General features: G+C 38.6%; 1 protein-coding gene across 3 annotated transcripts in view; it reads right to left on the bottom strand.

Moving 5' to 3' along the window:
• The window catches only part of CASK (calcium/calmodulin-dependent serine protein kinase (MAGUK family)), a 428386-nt gene that overhangs the window by 54167 nt on the left and 363854 nt on the right, over positions 1 to 10365 (bottom strand). For all 3 annotated transcript variants that reach the window (XM_006894975.1, XM_006894973.1, XM_006894974.1), the window contains one exon: positions 140 to 225. In XM_006894975.1, coding sequence (XP_006895037.1) covers positions 140 to 225 — 86 coding nt within the window. The remainder of the gene's footprint in view (positions 1 to 139; positions 226 to 10365) is intronic.

Genomic DNA, 10365 nt, shown 5'->3' with positions numbered 1-10365 from the left:
TGCAAACATTCTCCTAATGTCAGCTATTATGACTGTTTTATAGGTTCCAGAGTTCAAAAGAGTATATTTATGTGTTAAGAAACAAGCTAACAAATGGAAAAATACAACTTTCGAAAAAGAACATCTTTTATTTACTTACAAGCATCTTTTGCAGCTGCTCCACTGTTTGGTTAGCTACACTGATGCCATTGATTTCTCTAATTTCATCCCCAACGTGCAGTGTACCTTGGAAAAGACACAGAATTCTAAGCATGAGATGGTATATATACTTTTTATAACAGTGAAGTCCAAAGGAAGCAATGTAAATAATTTTGAAATACTAAGTGACATATTGAGGACTAATACTTTGGCAACAGACACAAACATGGCTTTGGTAAAGCTATTTAGTAATAAACTTACCTAAGCCAGCAAGTTTACTTGTAGAAGGCACAGTTTTGAAGGATGATCATCAAAATATGGATATATTTTGGAGGCATAGTATGGACAGTGGTTTAAAAGCATGACTTCTAGGTCTAGACTGTCTAGGTTCAAATTTTAGTTTACTAGCTTTAAGGCCTTGGGTGAATTATTGTTTCAGTTTGTAAAATGGAAATCAAAAGACTACCTCATAGCATTGCTCTGAAGATTGAGTTTAATGCATAAACTTAGAACTGTTCTTGTCATCTAGTTGACATTGTTATTATTATTGTCGTGTATTCATTATCTCCCAACCAAATATGATACATATGTTGGCAATTTTCAAAGAATTGCAAGTGGGTAAGTGTATGTATATTAACACTGATATGATATGAAGTATAATTTAATCTTTATAACAACTTGCTGTTTACATTATTGCTTCCTTATCTACAGAGTGTGTGCATGTTAGCACACTGACCCGATTGTTTTGAAGAGCTTACTGGCACTGGTGTGAGGTAAACAGAAAAGTCTTCATTTTTAGACAGAGAAACTGAAACCTCCAAGTAGAAAGTATCTGAGCTTAATGTTTGAACACGAATCTGATGAAATTTTTCGAGACAACTATAACTCCAGGAAATAAAGTGGCTAGGAAAAAAATGTTAACTGACTAGATGGTGATGCACTAAGTCCAGAATGTGATAATCTCTAAAGGATGAATGATCAAGAAATTAAAGGCGGGAAAAAAGGGGGACAGTTGTAAATTAAAAGAAACGTAACAACCACATGCATTGGGGCAGCTTATCTGGGTAGTGATTCAAACAAGCTAACTGTAAACAAATATGAGATGGTGGAAGAAAGTTGAATACTAAGTGGATATTTGAAGATATCACAAAACTGTAAATAATTTTTTGAGCAAGATAGTGTGGTTATGTTATTAAATAGTATTTTAAAATTGCATGCTAAAATATTTAGAAAGAAAACAAAATGCCTGGTATTAGTGTCAAAATAATACAGTTGGGAGGGCAGTAGAACAAATAAAACATATAAATGTCCAATAACCAGCCAAAAGGTTGATGGTTTTGAACCTACCCAGCCATGGCTTTGAAGATAGGCCTCTAGTGATTTGTTTCTAAAAGTTTACTACCTTGAAAAATTTATGAGGCAATCCTACTTTGCATGCTTGGGATCTCCATGAGTAGGAACTGCCTCACTGGAAACTAATGAGAAGTGTGGCCATAAATGAATGATAATTATAGCTAACTATAAATTATGGTACATGGGTGATCACAGCACTATTGGAGTTTTCTCCATGTTTGAAAATTAACATTATAAAAAAAATAACAGACAACCAAACCTAATGTATAAGAACTTTGTAAATAAACCAGTATGAAGTAAAAATTTTATTTAAATGTTTTTTAAAAACCCCAAACAGAATACCAAAAGAAATGTGGGGACTTTTGTATGCAATATCTAGTACTGAAAGATCATCACTAAAATGGAGTGCTTTTGCTCTCACAAAAGAAGTGCAAGTCTCTGAGGACATCTGCCTCTTTCACCTTTTCCATACAAAAGGATTGTGTGAGCTCAATCTAAAGTGGTTCCCTGGATCACAGGGAAGGGTGAATGCAACAATGGTCATACTTGCTACTGAGATACTGAGCCATGAACCAAGAGCAAGTTAGAGAAACTGAGCATAGGATTCTGAAAAGAGCCAAGACTGTCAATGGGACTAAAGTAGCAAATCAGTCACACCCTGCGTCAGCTTGCAGAAAAGGCAAACCTTCTCTAGATTTCCAATTGAAGCTCATAGGACTTCCACAGATAAGAACAAGAAATGAAATTGCAATCACAGCCAAACACACAATAAGACAAGTGAGAGACACCAGAAGACTCAGAGAACAAGGCTAAAGGAATAATATGAACAAGGTTACTGCAATAATTTTAAAGAGCACGTGATATAGAGACATTTCTAGGAAAATGCAAGTTATCCAAAACTCACTTATAAGCAATTGTTGTTATATGCTGATGAGTTGAGTTACCCTATACGTACAGCAGTTCTGAAGCCTGCCCTGTCTTAAGCCAGTATCATTGATTCTGACACACCTACCCTCCATTGCCCCAGTTACAGCATCAATCCATCTCACCCAGAGCCTTCCTCTCCTGCACTGTCCTTTCATCCTTCCAAGCATGATGTCTTTATCAAGGACTGGTCCTTCTTGGCCACGTCCAAGTGAGATGGAGCTTAAAAATCCTAGCCTTCAAGGAGAAACTTGGTTTTGCCCTCTTGAGGACAGACCTATTTGCTTTCTTGGTGGTCCATACTGTGTTCAAGACTTTTCTTCAGCACCACAACTCAAAGGCATCAATTCTTCTGTCATCCTTAGTCACTTCCCAGCCCTCAGATATCTAGCAAGTAATTGCAAAGACCATGGCTTGGACCAGGTACCCCTTAGTCTCTAGATTGACATTGTTGCTTCTCAGTACTCTGTAGATAGAGGTCCCTGACAGCAGATTTTCCAAATGGAATTAATCTTTTGATTTCCTGAATGCTGGTGCCAAGAGTGTTGATTGTAGAGCCGAGCAAGCTATAATTGTTAACTTCAATCTCTTCTCCATCTATCATGGTGCTGCCAATTGGCCCAGTAGTGAGAATCTTTGTTTTCTTGGTGTTGCGTTTCAATCTATATTGAAGACTATAGTCCTTGACCTTCTGCAGCAAGTGCTTCAGGTCCTCAGCTTCAGCAAGATTGTGTCATCTGCATAATGTAGGTTGTTGATGAGTCAACCTCCAATCCTGATGCCACATTCCTCCGCATAAAGCCCAACTTCCAGAATGATCTGTTCTGCACATAGATTGAAAAGGTATGGAGACAGGACACATCCCTGACACACTCCTTTCCTGATTTTGAACCATGCAGTGTTTCTTTGCTCTGCGGACTGTATCCTGGTCCAAGTAGAGGTTTCGCATGAGCACAATCAAGTGTTCTGGGATTCCCATTCACCTCAAGGTTAGCCAGAATTTGTTGTGATCCACACAGTCAAATGCCTTTGCATAGTCAATGAAACACAGACTCTGGTATTCTTTGCTTTCTGCCAAGATCCATTTGACATTGGCAATGTCTCCAGTGCCACGCCCTCTTCTAAACCCAGCTTGTATTTCTGGTAGTTATCTGTCAATATACTGTTTCAGTTGTTTCTGAATAATCTTCAGCAAGATTTTGCTTGTGTATAATACTACTGACATTGTTCGAAGCCTAGTCTTATCAAACTGCTCAAAACAGTTGTGAAAATCAAGTGAAACCAGATCACATTTCCTATAAAAAGAAAACCAAAATACTCTACCCAGATAGCAAGTTCTACCAAACTTTCAAGATACAAATCCACACATTCCAATATTATATAATCTTTCAGAGAACAGGTGAAGAGGAAAGGCTCATTATGTCCTATAATGCCAATTTAATTTTGAAATTAAAACAGAGGAACACAAGAAAGGAAGAGGAACTCCAATAAAGGCCAGATTCCAGGATAATCACAGTTATAAAACTCCCACACAAAATATTAGCATAGAGAATTGAGCAATGTAATAAGATAAAACAGAATGACTAAGCTGAGTTTGTCTGAGAAATATAAGCATAATTTATTAGTAGGAAATCCTTCTGGACTTAGCACACTCCCACCGTACAACTTTGCTAGTTTATTATTAGGAGCTCTTCAAAAGTCATACATCACATTAATTAATTAAAGTAAAAGCAAACAAAGCAAATGATGATGCCAGCAGGTGCAGAAAAAACATTTGGTAAAATTTAAAAAGAATTAAAATGCTTAGTAACAAATAGTATAGGGGAATTCCCTTAGACCTAATCAAACTTATAATGAGCTCTAGTGGCATAATGTGCAGAAGCTGACTGTATCCACCAGTCAATTTGCAGTAGAATGACAGGCAGAAACTCAAAAAGGGGTAACTATAAATTGGAATTGACTCAAAGGCAGTGGGTTTTGTTTTTATCGTGAATAAAAAGTATACACTAAAATATCCAGTAAATACTTTCAATGGGGAGACATAAAAAAAAGATTCTTTTTAAAAAATAAGAATAGGCTGAGGATGTCCTCTATACCATTTCCATGTGTTTCGTGAGACATATATAGCTCACCAACATTTTCAGCGTGTCAAATTTCTTAGGAAGTTTTTAGCCTACTTTTAGTACATACTCCTGCCTGGTGTGACTTATGTAACTGTGTGGAGCTAAAGAAATGGGTTTCATCCCATCAACCCTACCATCAGAGTCTAATTGGGACATAGGTGTTTCATATAATTGTATCAAAATCCATATTATATAAAAAAATTGTTTCCCTGGTTTTTAGCATGCCTTCCACTACTGACAACAAATGGCACCAACAAAAAACTCAAAGCAGAAAATAATTCAGTCACAAAAAGGCTAAAGACCAGCAAGGTAGTAATATATGAAAAGAAGATTAAAGAAGTGATTTAATTTTGCTGAATTTCTGGGAAATCATTAAAAATAAAAGACATAAAGCACACACAATAATAATTTAAAAAAAATCTTCCTCTAAGTGCTGTATACAGGGAGTGTGTTCAGCCTATACAATTCTTCCAGCACAGTAATGATAACAGAAACAGCAATCACCTTTAAATTAAAGAAAAGAGTAAGGCAATAATACGCTTAGGGTGTTACTTCTTGCTGTCTTCGAGAAGGTAAAAAAATGTTACCTATAAAAATAACCCTATCTCGAAGAGAGTCTGATAGGAAAAAAATTTTTGGGACAGATTGCCCACCCTTCTGCCAAACAGCTGCTGGTGGATTTGAACCACATGCCTTTGGAATTACAGTGCAGCTTCTTACCATTAGGCTACCAGCACCCCTTTCAAAATACTTTTGTTGTTATGTACAATTGAGTTGCCTGTGACTCATTGTGACCCTATGTAAAATAGCTTTGAACCCTGCCCTATCCTGAGTTAGTCTCACTGATTTTGACACACGTAATCCCACTGCCTCATTTATTGTGTCAATTCATCTCATCCAGGGTCTTCTTCTCCTGCCTGTCTCTCTACCCTTCCAACTATGGAAAGGCAAAGGCATCAATTCTTCTTCTGTCTTCTTCGTCATTGTCCAGCATGTAATTGCAAAGATTGTGGCATGGGTCAGGTGCACCTTTGTCTCTAGACTAATATCATTGCTTCACAGCATTCTAGAGAGGTCTCTGACAGCAGATTTCCCCAGTCTTTTGGTTTCCTAACTGCTGGTGCAAGAGTGTTGATTGTGGAGCCAAACAAGCTGAAATTGTAAACAATCTCAGTCTCTTCTCCATCATGGTTCTGCCAATTGACCCAGTGGTGAGAATCTTTGTCTTCTTGATCGTAAATTTCAATCCACAATGAAGACTACTGTCCTTGACCTTGTGCAGCAATTGCTTCAGGTCCTCCTCAGTTTTGGCAAGCAAGATTGTATCATCTGCATAACACAGGTTGTTGATGAGTCTTCCTCCAAACAGGATGCCACACTCCTCTTTATAAAGTCTAGCCTTTCAAATAATCAGTTTCACATATAGATTGAAAAGGTATGGAGACAGGACACATCCCTGATGCAATCCTTTCCTAATTTTGAACCATGCAGTGTTTCCTTGCTCTATTCTGAGGACTGCTTCCTGGTCCAAGTACAGGTTTTGCATGAGCACAATTAAGTGTTCTGGGATTCCCATTCTTCTTAAGGTTAACCAAAATTTGTTGTGATCTACACAGTCAAATGCCTTTGCATAGTCAATGAAGCACAGGTAGGCATTCCTCTGCTACCCTTTGTTTCAGCCAAGATCCATCTGACATTGGTGATAATGTCTCTTGTGCCACGGTCTCTCCTAAACCCAGCTTGTATTTCTGGTAATTCTCTGCTAATGTGGATAATCTTCAGCCGGATTTTGCTTGTGTGTGATGTTACTGATATTTTTCAATAATTTCCACATTCTGTCGGATCACTTTTTTTCCAGGATAGGAATAAATATGAATCTCTTTCAATCAGTTGGCCAGGTCTTCCAGATTTCTTGGCAAAACCTGGTGAGCATGGCCAGAGCAGCATCTATTTGCTGAAATATATTCATTGATATACCATCAATTCCTGTAGCTGTGTTTTTTGCCAATTTCTTTAGAGCAACACTATTGTCTCTTATCACATGTTGTTTAATTAAATTCTTCTGTGTCAGCCAATTCTTTTTGGTATAGCATCTCTGTGTACTCTATCTTCTTTTTTTAATTTATTATTAATTTCACTAAAAATTTACAGACTTTGAATTCATTCTTGCACTTGACCCCCCTCCCAACCCTCCCCCCAGTACACTACCCTCTTTTAAAAGCAAAACAAAAATTCTTTCATTGTTTTACAAACCCTCCCCCAGGTCCACTCCACCATGTAGCCATCACTCTAGACACCTGTCATGACAAAAATACCTAATCACATATCCCTTTTGAACAGTTTTCTCCCTCATCTGTTTCAATTTAATATACATTATTGAACCCATCCTTCTCAGTCTCCCCCAACCCCGATGGCAGTCCTGTTTTGCAACAGTGGCACCATGCAGTATTTGTCCTTTTGTGACTGAGATACTCCACTCAGCATAATGTCCTCCAGGGTCACCCATTTTGAATAATATTGCATGAGTTCCTTGTTTTTCAATGCAGCGTAGTATTCCATTGTGTGAATATACCACAGCTTCTCTATCCATTCATTTGTTGAAGGGCACTTAGGTTGTTTCCAGCTCCTTGCTATTGTGAACAAAGCCGCAATAAACATGAGTGTGCATATATCTCCTTGGATGTCAGTTATGGTCTCTTTGGAGTATATTCCCAGTAGTGGAATTGCTGGGTCAAATGGTATCTCTATTTGCAACTTTTTGCGAAAGAGTCATACCGCTTTCCACAGTGGTTGCATCATTTTACACTCCCACCAACAGTGAATAAGGATTCCAGTTTCTCCACAACCTTGCCAGCATTTGTTGCTTGCTGTTCTGTTAAATTTTGCTGTTCTGACTGGGGTGAGATGATATCTCACAGTTGTTTTAATCTTTCTGTCTTTTTTTAATGCCTCCTGGGTCATTTAATATTTTGGCCACAGCATCCTTAAGTATTGAAACTCAAGACTTTAAATTGTTCTTCAGTTCCTTCAGCTTAAGGAATGCCAAACTAATCTGGCCCTTTTGATTTTCTGACTCCAGTTCTTTGCATATTTCATAATATTTTGTCTTCTGCACTGTCCTTTGAAGTCTTCTGTTCAGCTCCTTAACTTCTTCTTCTTCTTTTTTTACACTTAGAAACCTTTTAAGTACAGGAGCTAGGGACATCATGGCTGAGGCTCAGGCCTCAGAAGTTTCCTAGTGGTCCTAGGAGGAGACTCTAAGGGGAGGGGGGAGAGCGAATGGTCCCTGTGCTGTCCCAGATGCTTGTGAAGTTCCGCTGCTGCTTCAAGTGTGACATGCTTCATGATCTAAGTGTGGGGTTTCCCTTTTGGTCTTTAAATGTAAAGTACTCTGTTTTTTCTCCAAATGTGGGGTATCAGCCCCACTCTAAATGGGGGATGACCCCTTTTGTCTCTAAATGTATGATACTCCGTTTCATCTCAAAATGTGGGGTACCTCAGTCCCACTCTAAATGGGAGCTGATCTCTTTTGTGTTTAAGTGTTGGGTACTCTGTTTCATTTCCAAATGTAGCATACCTCAGCCCCACTCTAATTGGGAGACAATGACCCCTTTTGTCTTTAAATGTAACGTCCTCCCTCCATTTCTTTTCCAAATGTGGGTTACTCCTTTGCTTTCTTAAAAACAGGATGCTTCTTCATATCAGTATGTGTGGACTGCTTCTTTCCATTTATAATTAAATTCTCTCTGGGTATGAATGTTCTTGATTTTGCCAATGGCTAACTTGGCCTTTCCTTGTGGGTTATTTCCAAACTTCTTCTCCTGGCTTGAATCGTGCTGCTTGGGGTTGGTGCAGGTGACTGCAAGCTGCCATGTGGACGGGGACTTTCAAAGCCACCAACAGAGCCACCACTAGGAGCGGAAGTGACAGGAGGGGCCTCATGGTATGGTGGGTGGATGTTCTGGACCTAAGGTCACAGGGCCGCTCCTTAACTTCTTGATTTCTTTCCCTTTGCTTTGGCTTCTTGGTGCTCTCATGCAATATTCAGAGTGTCTTCTGACATCTATCTTGGTCTTTTCTTCCTCCTCTCTCTTTGTAATGACCTTTTGTATTCTTTGTGGATGATGTTCTTGATATCCTCCCACAGCTCCTCTGATCTTCACTCATTAGTGTACAAAGCCTCAAACCTGTTCTTGAGGTAGTTTTTACATTCAGGTGGGATAGACTCAAGGTCAAATTTGGTTCCTGTGGATTTGATTTAACCTTCTTTAGCTTCAGTTTGAACTTGCATGTGAGTAGTTGATTGTCTGTGCACAATCAGCACCTGGCCTAGTTTTCACAGTTGATACTGAGCTTCTCCAATAATTCTTTCCACAGACATAATAGATCTGATTCTTGTACATCCCATAATGTGAAATCCAGGTATATAAACTGTGTTTATGTTTTTTATAAAGGTGTTTGCAATGACTAAATCATTGATTGTACAGAATTCTCTCATTCTATCTCCAGCCTCATTTTTGTCACCAAGTCCACTTTTTCTGACTACCGATCTTTCAAAATACTAGTGCATATTATATGAAACTCAATGCTCCAAAGAAAAGCCTAAGTCTACTTGGTTTTCCTCTTTTTCAATATTGCCTACTATCTAGAATTGAGAAATTTTTTTCCCCAAAAAACTTCTCTGTCTATTCCAGTCCTTAGTAAATTTCCCCCTCAGAATGCCTGCACTTACTGGAAGAACTTAATGATAGTTTTGACTTGGCCAATGGACTGCAAGAATTCATATTTATTCCTATTAGAAAACATATGACCCAAACTAGTGTGGAAGTTATTGAACAATATAATTACTGTCACACACAAGCAAAATCTTGCTGAAGATTATCTAAAACTGACTGGAATAGAAATATAACCTGGGTTTAGAAGAGGCTGTGGCACTAAGGACATCATTGCCAATATTTGATAGATCTTGACTGAAAGCAGAGAGTACCAGAAGAATGTTTATCTGTGCTTCATTGACTATGCAAATTACAACAAACTGTGGATGACCTTAAGAAGAATGGGAATCCCAGAGCCCCTTATTGTGTTCATGTGAAACGTATACTAGGACCAGGAAGCGGCCTTTAAAACAGAGCAAGGAAACAAAGCGTGGTTCAAGACCAGGAAAGGAGTGCATCAGAGATGTGTCCTGTCTCCATACCTTTTCAATCTATATGCAGAACAAATCATTCTGGAGAAAGATTCGTCAACAACCTGTGTTATGCAGATGACACAACCTTGCCGAAACTGAGGAGGACCCAAAGCGATTGCTGCAGAAGGTCAAGGACTGCAGCCTTCACTATGGATTGAAGGTTAAGATCAAGAAGACAAAGATTCTCACCACTAGGCCAATTTGCAGTACAATGCTGGATGGAGAAGAGACCGTGGTTGTTAACAATTTCATCTTGTTTGGCTCCACAATCAACACTCTTGGGACTAGCAGTCAGGAAATTAAAAAAACCCCAATTTATATTAGGAAAATCTGCAGTCAGAGACCTCTTCAAAGTGGTAAAGAACATGTCTGTCTAGAGACTAAGGTGCACCTGATCCAAGCGATTATTTGCTATGCATCAGAGAGCTGGGTGGTGACTAAAGATGACAGAAGATGCACACCCATGTTTATTGCAGCTTTGTTCACAATAGCAAGGAGTTGGAAACAACCTAAGTGCCCATCAACAAAAGAATGGATAGAGAAGCTGTGGTATAGTCACACAATGGAATACTATGCTGCATTGAAAAACAAGGAACTCATGCAATATTATTCAAAATGGGTGACACTGGAGGACATTAT

Source organism: Elephantulus edwardii, unplaced genomic scaffold (assembly GCF_000299155.1).
Source record: "Elephantulus edwardii isolate Elephantulus edwardi_28Jun2011 unplaced genomic scaffold, EleEdw1.0 scaffold00152, whole genome shotgun sequence".
NCBI classification, from domain to species: domain Eukaryota; kingdom Metazoa; phylum Chordata; class Mammalia; order Macroscelidea; family Macroscelididae; genus Elephantulus; species Elephantulus edwardii.
Note: the sequence above shows the minus strand (reverse complement) of the source record. Positions and strands in the feature narration are given on the sequence as shown.